At 48.7% G+C, this 13,025-nt stretch overlaps 2 protein-coding genes across 2 annotated transcripts in view; one reads left to right on the top strand and one right to left on the bottom strand.

Moving 5' to 3' along the window:
• PHTF1 (putative homeodomain transcription factor 1) overlaps positions 1-2,704 on the top strand; it is a 32,655-nt gene extending 29,951 nt beyond the window's left edge. The window contains exons 16-18 of the mRNA XM_054711976.1: positions 885-980; positions 1,400-1,525; positions 2,243-2,704. Of these exons, the coding sequence (XP_054567951.1) occupies positions 885-980; positions 1,400-1,525; positions 2,243-2,263 (243 nt within the window). The 3' untranslated portion in view covers positions 2,264-2,704. The remainder of the gene's footprint in view (positions 1-884; positions 981-1,399; positions 1,526-2,242) is intronic.
• Positions 2,705-9,494: 6,790 nt separating this feature from the next.
• MAGI3 (membrane associated guanylate kinase, WW and PDZ domain containing 3) overlaps positions 9,495-13,025 on the bottom strand; it is a 140,667-nt gene continuing 137,136 nt past the window's right edge. The window contains exon 21 of the mRNA XM_054711511.1: positions 9,495-11,883. Within this exon, the coding sequence (XP_054567486.1) occupies positions 10,991-11,883 (893 nt within the window). The 3' untranslated portion in view covers positions 9,495-10,990. The remainder of the gene's footprint in view (positions 11,884-13,025) is intronic.

The following is a 13,025-nucleotide window of genomic DNA, read 5'->3' as shown; positions in this document are numbered from 1 at the left end:
TCATTTAAGTATCCTATATAATAAAAGGATAATATGCAAATCGACCGAATGGTGGAATGACGCTTGTTATGACGCACACTGACCACCAGGGGCAGACACTCAATGCAGGAGCTGCCCCGGGTGGTCAGTGCACTCCCACAGGGGGAGCGCTGCTCAGCCAGAAGCCGGGCTCACGGCTGGCGAGTGCAGCAGTGGTGGCGGGAGCCTCTCCCACCTCCGCCGCAGCGCCAAGGATGTCTGACTGCTGGCTTAAGCCGTCCATCAGACATCCTCCGAGGGGTCCTGGACTGCGAGAGGGTGCAGGCTGGGCTGAGGGGATCCCCGCCCCCCCCGCCCCCGAGTGCATGAATTTCGTGCATCGGGCCTCTAGTGTTTAATAAGCTTCTTGAATTTCTTCTGTATCAGCCATGGGATACATTCAGTGTTTGGAAAATACTTGCTCTTTAGTGTGTGAGTAGCTACTGAGATTGAGAAATGCTTCTTATAAATACAGAGTAGTATGTAACATTTAAAATAATTGTATGCTTATCCATAAGTTTTAAGTGAAAGTATTTGGTATCATTAGTTCTTCGTTTTTATTTATTTTTTTTGCCTTAGAATTATAATGGAGAATTCTTCCTATAAGGGAAAAAATAGTGAAAGTTTTCATTGTTTTGATATTTAAATTGCTTTAGTACTTTTTTTCTTCACTAGTTTTTCTTTGACAAACATGTCTGATTAGGGATGGGGGCTAGGGTCCATGACATATGTGCTCCGTAGAAATAGCTGCTGGAATTTCAAAACTTAGTTTACTTGAAAATAGGACCCTTAAAATCTGCCAGATGTAATGCAGTATTTGTATCTTTTTCTATGACATTTACCATAATCTCTGTTCCTTCCCTTAGATTAATTTATATCTTAAGATGGAAAAAAAGCCAACCAAGAAGGAACAGCTTACTCTAGTAAACAACGTATTAAAACTGTCCACCAAGTTGTTGAAGGTAAGTAGGACCCTGCGACACTCTCACCACCATTTAAATCGAGTCATCGCTTTACTTCTCAGAGACGACCCAGGAGCAGGCCGATGCCAGGCCGAGGGCACGCAAATGCCAGCTCGATAGTTCACGCTAATGGCTGTACGGGTGCTGGCGATTGTGGACGTCCGTCCCATGTCTTAAATTACGTTTAAAAAAATAACAAATAATGTGCTGCTGGAATCCACCCTAACAGCTTAGCTAATGGGAAAGGGGGAGCCCTATTACAGCTGTGTTTCTTCCTTTTCCCTCTGTTTGCCCCATTGGCCCCTGCACCTCCTGTTAAGCTGCCTTAGCAGTCGCCCTCACCTAAGACTTCACATCGGCCCAGAGTCACGGACACTGAGAAGCCACGTGGCTCATCTCGGTTCTGTGTGTTTCTGTAGGAGCTGGACACGCCCTTTCGACTCTATGGACTGACGATGAATCCCTTAATCTTCAACATCACACGCGTCGTCATCCTTTCGGCTGTCTCGGGCGTTATAAGTGATCTTCTAGGATTTAACATACGAGTAAGTAGGACTGCCATCTCTGGCATCTGCCTTGGTCTTAAAAACTATAATAATTATCTTTGTTCTTCACTGTGTGTGTGTGTGTGTGTGTGTGTGTGTGTCTGGCATGGAAATAACTTCTTTTTCTTTTTAATCCTCACCCGAGGTTATTTTTCCATTGATTTTTAGGGGGAGTGGAAGGGAGGGTGGAGAGAGAGAGAAACATGGATGTGAGAGAAACACATCAATTGGTTGCCTACAACATGTGCCCTGATCCCGGCCGGGGATCGGGTATGTGCTTTTAACGGGGAATTGAACCCATGACCCTTTGGTCCACGTGCCGATGCTCTAACCACTGAACAAACTGGCTGGGGCAAAATTACTCTTGAAGTAAAGAAATAGACATTTTGATTGGTGGCCCACAGGCTTCTCAGCTTTTGAATGGCACACAATATCGAGCTGGAATCTCACGTCAGATTCATAGCCGGGGCTGAGCGAGGGTCTTCTCCGGCCGAGGGCCCTGGGCGGTCAGAATGAATGAAACCCAGAACCAGGAGCCGCGGGTGCCGTTCTCGGTCCTGGACGCGTTCCGTGTTTTTTCCTCTGCGGTGGCCTGCGGTTGCGGCTGCCAGTTTTCTTCTTGTTAAGGGTTCTTGGTCTGTAAGTGTTCTCCTAACCCCCCCCCCCCCCCGCCCCGTTTGTCTTAAAGCCAGCTTACCGGTGACTTTCCTTTCTTAGCTGTGGAAAATCAAATCCTAAGCTGAGCCACGCGCCGGACTCGCTCCCCTTGCTGGCGACACGTCCCCATTCAGGAAAGAGATGACGAGGAAACCGTGAGATGCCCACCGCTCGCCTGCACGGAGGCCTCTGCTCGGCCTGACCTCGCGGTGCTCGGGAGCCGGTGCTCTGCCAGCAGGGCGTGCGCGCTCCAGGCCCCTCTCACGGCTCCAGCAGCTGGACAGTTAGGAGGCAGAGACTGTACGGGGACACGAGGACCACTCTCTGAGGCAGGACACGTGTTCTGCACGTTTCCTGCCGGGACAGTCATGTTCACTGGAAACGGTCTCTGGGTAACTATGCTTTATTGGAAATAGGCAAATTCCGTACTTGCTATGACGTGAACAGAAGCGGAGATTTCATTTCTCCAGCAGAGAGATCCAACTATTTTAGGTTGAACTCAAATAAAAGAACTTTATTGGAGATTGTCAGTTTCTAGGCTTCCTTTTGTCATTGAAGGAAAAAACTAACTTTTTAAACTGAGTTTCTGTTAGACTATGGATGCATTTTTAATTTGTTTACAAATTTAAGGTTAATTTGGTAGCAGTATCGTCGTTGGTGAACGAGTCATGCGTGTGACATGCCATGGAGAGATTTACGTGTGTGCGTACTCATGCACATCCCAGCACACATGGTTTCCGTAGCGACCTGAGCCGATGCCTGTCACAGTACGAAGTGAAGCAGTGATGATGGTTTATCTGTTGTGCCGTTTCAAGGATCCAGCCCTTGGTTCAGGGTCCTGTGTGTCTTTTCTCAGCCAAACGAAGCCTCTGGACTTAGATTCTCTGCAGTGTCCCCTGGGGCACGCACGGCCGTGTGCACGTGTGGTGGGAGCTGGCAGTTTACATGTAGTTCTTAGTCATTGAGTTACCTGTTTTGAAGCATCGATTGAGGCAAATTGAAAACCTGAACACTGTAATGAGATTTTGTGACCTTTTTTTTAAAAAAAAAAAAATATATTTTTTATTGGTTTTTTACAGAGAGGAAGGGAGAGGGATAGAGAATTAGAAACATCGATGAGAGAGAAACATCGATCAGCTGCCTCCTGCACACCTCCCCACTGGGGATGTGCCCACAACCAAGGTACCTGCCCTTGACCAGAATCGAACCCGGGACCTTGCAGTCCGCAGGCCGACGCTCTATCCACTGAGCCACACCGGGTAGGGCGGCTTTGTGAACTTTTAAAGGTTAGAAAGTTATATGTGAAGTCTATATAGGCAAACCTCGTTTCATTGTACTTCGCTTTATTGTGCTTCACAGATGGTGCCTGTCTGTTTGTTTGTTTGTTTGTTTTTACAACTAGAAGGCAAGGCCCTCCAGCAGCAGAGATCACGGCCCGCTTTGCTGCGGTGGCTGGAATCGAGTCCGCAGTGTCTCTGAGCTCAGCCGGTATGCATCACCATCAGGGCTCCACCTACCCTAATGGCAGGAAGATTTCCGAGGCTTAAAGACGAATTTCTCAAGAGACCAGGGGTTGGGGTGAGACATTTCTGGGTCCACCCCCTTGGTTCTGCCACTTATTAGCTTCATGACCTGGGCAAGTTCCTTCACCTCTGGATCTGTTTCCTTGCCCTTTAAATGGGGCTGATGCCTCCCTCATTGGGTTGTCAGTGAGGTTATCTTGTAAGGCACTCGGCACTGCTGAAGTACTTAGTTAGCACTTAGTAAATCCACAAAAACAGCTGTTATTGCTGCTTAAAACCCTTAAAAATTTTTTTTACTGACAGGTTCCTGTGAAAACAAATATAGGAAGCAAGGTTGCTGAACCAACAGTGGTTACCAAGAGTGGACAGCCATTCCCTATGCTGCATGAGTTACTTACATTTTTAAAGAGGAGACCCCATTAGCGATTCGCCTTTAGAAGGAACTGTTCTGAAAGGCTCGGAGAAATCCCGCTTTCCTAGTTTCCATAAGAGCAGAGCAGTTGTCTCACATCCAGGTTGAGGTCAGGGCAGATTTAGGCCAAGACTGATGCCTTTTTCCTCCTACAAACAATGCAGTGCTTTTTTTTTTTTTTTTAATTTATGATTTCTACGGAGACTGAATTCTTATTTTAAAAGCAGTGCTAGAATAGTTTACTCTTATGCAGTTTCTGTTACGATTTTGATGGTGTATAAATGGGTTTAAATTATTTTTCAGGTGGTTAAAATTCTACAGGGTGGGGCCAAAGTGGGTTTACAGTTGTTCATATTGGAAATATACAATAGGAAATACTAATGCAAGGACAAATTGTTTCACGTGTTCACAACTGTAAACCTACTTCTGCTCCACCCTGCGCATAAGTATACAGTTGCTCATGTTGGCAACTTGGGAATCATTCTTCACTCCTTATTCTTCATACCTCATATCCAATCGCCAAGTCTTTGGATAATTATCTTGTAGATATTTTTATAATCCATCCATTCTTTTGTAACCCCATGTCTACCATCCTAGTTTAACTCGGCATCATTTGTTTTTTTAAAACAAGTTTCTGCTCTTACATTTGCATGGCATCCCGGTCCCCCAAGCCCAGTCTGTTCTCAAAAAGCGAATGTGTCTTTTCTGAAAAGCAAACCTAATAATTTAGAATCCAACAACGGCTTACTACTACTTTTAACAAGGTGTACAGGCCCTCCCTGTTGAGAAAGATTTTTGAATCTTTCCATTGAAACACCTATTTTTGCTGGGTATAAAATTCTGGTTTTAAAGATGCTTTTGCTGTCCTGCTTTCTGGATGGCATTGTTTCTGACAGAAAGGCTGCTATCTTTCTTATATATACATATATACCTTTAACATGTTTTGGCTGCTCTTCAGGTTTTTATAATTGAATTTGTACAATTTATATTGTATACTGGTGTGTTTTTTTTTCTTTTCCTTTTTGTGTGCTTGAAGTTTGTTGCACTTATTGGATCTGTGAGTTACATAGATTTGGAAAACTTTTGGATGTTTTTAATACCCACTTCCACCCACCACCTCTGGTCTCTGTGCATATAACATGTATGTCAGGCTGCGTGACGTTGTCCGGCAGCTTACTGACATTCTATACATTGTTCCAGTCTTCTTTCTCTGTTGTTAATTTTGGATCGTTTCTATTCTGTATCTTCTTCACTATCTCTTCTTCTGCACTAATTTTCTATTAATCCTACTCCATGTATTTTCATCTGTAGACGTTAGATTATTTTTTATATCTTTCATGTATCTCATTGAGCTGCTTCATGACTGCAGTCTTAAACTCGGTCATGTAAGCCACAGTCTTGGTGACATTGAATTTGGTTCTGGAGACTTCATTTCCTTCTATGCTCCCAGGTACCTTGGCTGTTAATGGTATTGGACGGATTGTTTTCCTGCTTGTGCATTGGAGATGGTGAGGTCTTTTCTTTAGATAGTAGTTTTGTGGGTTTTTTAGAAGGAAAATTAAATTTTAGTGTTTTCTAAAATCTTTATTGTTGAAAGTATTACATAAGTCCTCCTCCCCCCGCCCCCATTAGCCTCTTCCAGCCCACTCCCGTTCCCCCCCCTCCCCAGGCGCTCACTACCCCATTGTCTGTGTCCACGGGTTATGCATATATGCATACAAGTTCACTGGTTGATCTCTTCCCATCCATCCTCTCTCCCCTGCCTTTCCTCTGAGGTTCAACAGTCTGTTCATGCTTCTATGACTCGGGGTCTATCTTTTTTTATTAAATATTTTTATTGATTTCAGAGAGGAAGGCAGAGGGAGAGAGAGAGAAACATCAATGATGAGAGAGAATCATTGATCGGCTGCCTCCTGCATGCCCCCCACTGGGGATCAAGCCTGCAACCCAGGCATGGGCCCCTGACTGGAATCGAACCCAGGACCCTTCAGTCTGCAGGCTGACGCTCTATCCTCTGAGCCAAACCAGCTAAGGCTCTGGGTCTATTTTTGATCATCAGTTTATTTGGTTCATTAGATTCCATATATGAGTGAGATCATGTGATACTTAATCTTTCTCTGACTGGCTTATTCCACTCAGTATAATGCTCTCCAGGTCCATCCATGCTGTTGCAAATGGTAAGTTATTTCTTTTTTATTACCGTGTAGTATTCCATTGTGTAAATGTACCATGGTTTTTTAATCCACTCATCGGCTGATGGGCTCTTAGGCTATTTCCAAGTCTTAGCTATGGTAAATTGTGCTGCTGTGAATTTACAATTCAGCAGGCTGATGGGTAGTGTACTTTCTTTTGTTGTCCAGCAGGTGGCGGTATTGCACACGTTTTATTTCTCTTACCTGCGCTATTTGTGCCTCTGGGGTCACAGTGGAATGGCGTCACGGTGGCTAAGGAAAGTGGTGTGTGTACCCTGGGGTGGTGGGTGTCCCCTCTGTGCCTCGCTCACCGTGGCTGTGGGGCACTAGCACTGTGGTGGGGGGTAGGTGGCAAGTGGAAGAATAAGTGTTTTTCTCACCTCAGTAAATGGAACAAAGTTTTCCTAGTTGTTCAAGCCAAAGGCTCTGGCTTTATTCTCGGCTCCTCTCCTTCTCCTCCTCCTCCACCTCCTCCACATCTAACCCACCGCCACGCCCCGTCAGGTCTACACTCCACGGCTGCAGGTGAGGCCTCCGCACGTCCACCTGGGCCACGATGCCGACCCCCGGGCCCTTCCATTCTTGCCTCCCCGTCGGCTCTCCACAGCCACACGAGTGAACTTAAAAATATGGGAACTCTAAAGCTTTCTCCCTCCTGAAACCCTTCCTGGCTCCCCTGTGGCGGCCTCAAACCCACGCACTATCATGCCTGCTCCCTTCCCAGGTTCCCTTCTCTATCCCCTACCTCCCTGCTCCCCCCCTGCACCACTGACTGCTGAGTGCTTTTCCGGGCCTCCCTCGGATGGCCTCCGGCTGTCGGGGCCTTCGTGGGGGCTTCTCTGATGGCGCGAGTGAGGGTTCTTCCTGCTGCTGCTCACAGGCTGATTGCCCTGTTTATGCTTTGCCTCCTTGTTCGACCTTCCACTGGGCTGAGCGCCCCTCCAGGCAGGCGCTATTGTTTTGTTCACCTCCGGGTCCCCAGAACACAGAACAGTAAGTACCTGAGCCCATCCTAGGTACTCGATAGAAAGCTAGGATGGGAGAGGGTCCCCTCACGACTCGCTCACCCTCGGCGCTCCGTGTGTGTCTGTGCAACGATTTCTAGGAACGTGGGCTTTTGCTGTGATCCCCCAAAAGGAGTGGTATCACCTACCTGATGTTTATGTCCTGGAGAAATTAACCCAAACTGTAAAGACAAACTAGAATAGACTATTCATACATTTAATTGGAATAGTAATAACCACAGGAGGTTCACTTAATTTTATAATTTGTTGTATTGGGAAAAGTTATTCCCCCTAATTGCTACGGAGGGATAGCCTCAGACTTCCTGAACATGTATGTGTGGCCCAGGTATAATATAAACGACTCACTTTGAAAAGTTGAATAACCAGATACTTGCCTAATAGGGGACTGGTTTTCTTGACTTTCAGAGACACATAGGATCATTCTCAATTCCAGTTTCTCTCACAAAGTGTAAGCTGGCGGATTATGTTTTTAGTCTTGGTTCATTGCATTTAGAGGTAAGTGGACTTATGCACTGTACAATTAACCTCATTTCCAATGAATGAAATTTGTTCTTGACATTTTTTAGATCTACATATGCATAATGGGCCGAATGGGTCTCACTTTCAAAGATAATGCATGACTTGGGACTATCGAGAAAGTTTATTAAACGTCATCTCCTCTATACACGCCTCGGCCAGTTTAGTCATTTAAAGGAACCCTTTGCCTTTTGCAGTTGTGGGCGCCCGCCTGGACGGACGTTTGAATTTCACAAGTACTTCCACCCCTTCCCTGCGCATGTCCAGGGCTCAAGGTGAGAGTGGTGGCTTATTAAGGACAATATAGGCCTCCTGATTTGTGTATTTGCTCAGAGTTCTGCTTGACTTCGAGGGGAGCATTAGGCTCAGTGAAAGCACGTGGCTGTTTTTTGTCTTCTGGTGGATGTGTGAGGAAGATTCAGAGCTCCCCAGTAGATAGAATGCCCTTCTTCTGGCTCTGTTTGCATAGCAGCATCAAAAACAGGTCTAAGTGAGTGGGTATCTTTGAGTTAGTGAAAAGCAAGGAGGATAGGTTTCCTGTAATAACTGTGGCTCGCTTTCTGCAAGTCACTGTGTTACTGATAACCCTTAAGAGCAGGACCCGTCAAGAGCGGCCTCAGTAAGTCAACCTGTGATTGTTGAAAAGCACAGGTAGCTCCTAGGCCCTGGAGCTCGCTGCTCTGCTGTGTTCTTCAGACTGAACGTCATGTTTGTGGCTGGGTTCTGTGTTCAGGCCGTGTCCCGCGGTCAGGAACATGCTGTGGAAGTCAGACTGCCACCGTTTAGCTAAACCGAACACACTGGCTTCCGTAAAACCCAGTCTCTCTGCAGGCGGGACCTATTACACGTGAAACTCACGTAGCCATGTGTTTAAAAGCACGTGGCCTTTTCTACAGGAGACTAGCTTACCGTTCAAAGAGGAAGTAGCCAGGAGAGTCCCCAGTAGGAGTAAAAAGCCAAGGGCGTTTCGGCGCCCGGGGCTTCTGGAGTCGGTGGCATAACGAGGTTAGAACAGATGATGTTATAGGAGCTTGGTCTGCTCTGTCCGGTGAGACGCGATCACAGCACCCAGAACCTGCTTTGTGGTCAGTAAGGAGATAACACCCACCCAAATAGCAAGAGAAAGACTTGCTGCCCCTTTCTGCATCCTCCGCTGTGTCACGTCTCCGCGGGGGCTTTCCTCTCGTGCCGAGTTCATGCAATGGTAGGAACTCGTTTTTCCCTTTAGGAAGACTAAGTTACCCATGTCCTGAAATAGGTCTTAGGCCTCTTCATACCAAGAATTAAAATCAAGTCGGAGAGCTTCATTCTAAAAGTAAGTGTAACCTACAGTAAACGTTTTTAAGTTATTCTAATGTGAAACTTTGTAGTCTGATGAAAATAGCTTTTGTGACCTGGTGGTAGCTGGGCTGACACCGTCCCCATGGGAACAGTCTAGCGGTGCGTTTCCAGTCAGTTACTTACGCAAAGCTGCTTTCTTCACAATGAAAAGTATAAAACAGGTATAATAATTAAGCTTGAAACTGGTTTGAGTTAAACATATATAGGTAAAGTCATCATTATAAGCATTTTCTTGATGGTAGGACTGTGTTACTTGGAGGGACTAAATCTATTTGAGGACTCAGACCACGCATTAGTTTTTGATTTTTTAATATCTATATAAAAAATAACGAGCGATTTACAGATCTCTTTCTCTAATCAGAACCTCAGGTGTATATATAAAGGTACTGTACAATATATAAACATTTACAACCAGTACATCCATATGTTGCTTAGCATTCCAAGGCCACATTGCTAAGTCAGGATATAATCAATACAGCGACAGGTTACTTAGGAAAAGAGCCACATCAGACTGACAACACATGACATCCAAGTCATGTCACAGTTAACAATAAAAATAGGATTTTTATCACTAATTGTGGGCTAGAGGGAAAATAAATCATTTCTGTGGCGCTAACTCTGAGCATTTACCAAGCCTTCTACTTCTGCGCTGTCTGGTGGTTACAGGAGGCGGGACAGGACAGGGCCGAGTCCGCCGTCGAAGGAGAGAGTTTCACAGTCAGACGCCGAGAGGGAGGGGCCTGGACACACGTTTCACAACAACGAGAGGAACGCGAGTGACAGGCGGTGAGTTCCGATACTCGACACGGCTTTCTTCTGGAAGTTCCTCTAGTTCCAGCTGCTACTGAATGCTGCTTCCGGGCGGAAAAACACGCTCGTGGTGGTTAAAACTGCCGCCACCTCCCACCACCACCTTTCACTGGACCCGAGGGTCCCACAGGCGAAGCGGAGGTTGGGGCTCCCTTTCTGGCCTTTAAACAGAGTCAGTGGAGCGAGGAAGGCGGGAGGCCCAGCCTGCCCGTCCTCGCCTGCGAGGGGTCGGAGGCTTGGCAGCTTCCGTGAAACTGCTTGCAAGACTGCGTCCCTCCCACAATCTGAATCCTATTGTGACTCTGCAAATAGGGACTAACTGCCAACGACTTAGCAGGTACAACCCCGAGAGCCAGAAATGGAAACCTGGTCGTTTTTCTCCGACCAGGAGCACACGGCATTCCCGCGGCTGGGGGGGGCAGGAGGTGGGCGCCCCTTGGCCTCACCGCTTCCTCCTTCGGAACGCGCAGTTGTAAGTAACACCTTTGTTACTGAAACACCTGCCCAGCGGAATGAAGATAGAAAACCGTGCGCGCTCAGGATCTGACCACCTGTTTTTCTTCCCAGCAGGACGGTGAGTTGTATTTTTGAACTGGGACGCCATCTGTAGCCAGGAGCCGAGTCCCCTCTCCTGCAGGGACGCGAATGCTCTCTGTAAACATGCAACATGCTATGGAGAACGTGACTTCCAGGCCAGACCCCACGGTCACGGCTGTGGCAATACTGAGCGAGGAGGAGGAGACGGAGTGAGGCAGCAGAGAACTTGGCACAGACCTTCCGTGAGTTGTGACCACACTGTTACTGTCACGCACGCCATCTGTTCTGACAGCCTGAGGACGAGGCGGGCGCGACGGAGGGCAGCCTGCCCGGGGTCAGCGCTTCTCCGCCAACCAGGGCCCTTCCCGCGCCTGGGTGGCTGGTGAAGTCAAAGTGTGCTTGGGTGCGAGCATTTCTGAAAGAACGACTTTTGGAGGGAAAACGCTTACAGGTCACAGCCGTCTCTCGGCCACCCCAGCCGAGCCCGAGGCTTTGCTGGCACTCGGCACCTTCCAGGGCCCCGGCGTGATGGGTGCCCGCCGGCCCGGAGAGCCCCGGGCGCCGTCGGCTGCCTCCTTCCCGCCGTCGTCCTCGGCGGCGTCCGGCTTCAGCTTCTTCTCCGACGTTTCCCCCGAGGGGGCTCGCTTTCCTTTGTCACCTTCAGGTCCTCCGCGGCCAGCAACGTGCGTGGCCTTTTTGGACGGGAGAGACTTTTCGTCCGTCCTCTTGCTTTTTTTCTCCGGAGAGCGCGTCCTGCTTTTCCCGGGCTGACTCTGCTTCGGCTCGGTCCGGACCCCACCCGCGGCCGGCGGGGCGCTCTCACCGGCCTGGTCTCCGCCGCCCTCCGTCCTCGGCGGCTTCTTTGGGCTGGAAGAGCGCCCTCTGCTGTTCCTGGCGGGGTCCTGTCCGGAACCGGCCCTGGCGTTGCTCTGCTGCTCCCCTCTCCGGGGGCTGGAGGACCGGCCCCGGGGCCGCCTTTTCGGGTCACTTTTGAGAGGACCGGGGATGGTCTCTGAATGGTCCTCTGCGTAGCGGCTGGCGGACCGGCCCCGGTGGGAGGCTCCGTTTTCTACTTTTAAGAGACTCTTCTTGTCGCCGTGCCCGTGCCCGGCAGGCGGGTCCCTCTTACTCACGCTTTTCTGGGGAAGGGACTGATGGGACGTGCTTTTCCTTCCAGGCACCGCGTCCTGGAGTTCTCCTGCCTTTTCCCGCGTCGGCGCTCTCACCGAAGCGTCTCCAGTTACCGGCTCTTCAGACGTGGAAGCAGAGCGCGAGGGTGGGGCCGATGGCGGCTGTTCGTCGTAAATCACGTGGGGAGATGGAGGGTGAGTGGCATCCCGATCGCCTGGGAGGAGGGAGGGGAACGTGGTTAAATGTTAGACGTGTGAGCGAGGAGCAGTGAGTTTTGAACTTTGACAGCCATTTGAAGTGGATGAGCATCCAACGAACAGTTTACATAACTCCATAGAGGCAGGAGTACACAGACAGCTGTATTTGTACATCCAGGGTAGGGCGTTTAAACATACAGCAAACATCAGTAGTCACTTTTTCCAGTTACTTATGTGGTAAAGCCCAATAAAAACTTAAAAATTGGACCAAATTACCTGGTCCGAGAGGCGTAGTAATTTAGCTCTAACCAGTGGATACAGCCTAAGGACATGCTAACTCACTAATACAGGAGACCGCACTGTGGTTCGCGGGCATTTGTAAATAGTTTTCTTCATTAAGCTGTCAAATTCAACGTCAAAAGGAAACGGGAAAGTGCAGCAGGAGAATTAGGTGTATCTCATAGCATCATCTTTAATTAAAAAGAAAAAAAAAGGCGGAAGTGATTGACAAGACATGCAGATTTACCAAGTCTGTTTAAGGAAAGACCAAGAAAAGCCCTGAAAGCCTTAATGCTGCTCAGGTTTCACGTAGGAGCACAGACCGGAGGGAGCCAAACCTGAGGAGGAAGAGAAAAGGCCTAGGACTGTGTGCACGCAGCGCGGGCAGCACAGCTCCAAGCAGACGGTGGGAGGTGACAGTCAGAGGATCGCAGGCCGAGAGGGGCTGCGGGAGGCCCTGCACGGGGCCCTCGGGTGGGCGCCTCCTCGTTTCTAGGCCAGTGCAGCAACTGAGGCTCCCTGCCATCTCAGCACGCCCGGGGGACCCGCAGGGCCAGAGGGCCGGAAGCTCGGGCTGCTCAGCCGAGGAGCGGGGCTGACGCTGCGGAATACAAGCCGCCTGAAGAGGCTTCGGATGCCTTTCGTGACATTTAAACCACTTGCCTCCAACAGCCTCGTTCTCACAGGCACATTTCTACGTTTTCTGTGGAAGTTAGCTTCCCATGTATTCCATTCCAGCCACGTCCTGCCTGGAGCCACCTACTTTGTAATATTGTTTATAACTAATGAAAACCACGCGATGTCGCTAGCTGTCGATGATTCTGGCTTTTCTGGGACTTAGCAGGTGAGCTATCCCCTCCAAGTCCCTGTTCCTCCTGCT

The sequence above is a fragment of the Eptesicus fuscus genome, chromosome 22 (genome assembly GCF_027574615.1).
Source record: "Eptesicus fuscus isolate TK198812 chromosome 22, DD_ASM_mEF_20220401, whole genome shotgun sequence".
Lineage (NCBI taxonomy): Eukaryota > Metazoa > Chordata > Mammalia > Chiroptera > Vespertilionidae > Eptesicus > Eptesicus fuscus.
The sequence above is the reverse complement of the archived record's forward strand: the minus strand, read 5'-3'. Positions and strand labels throughout refer to the sequence as shown.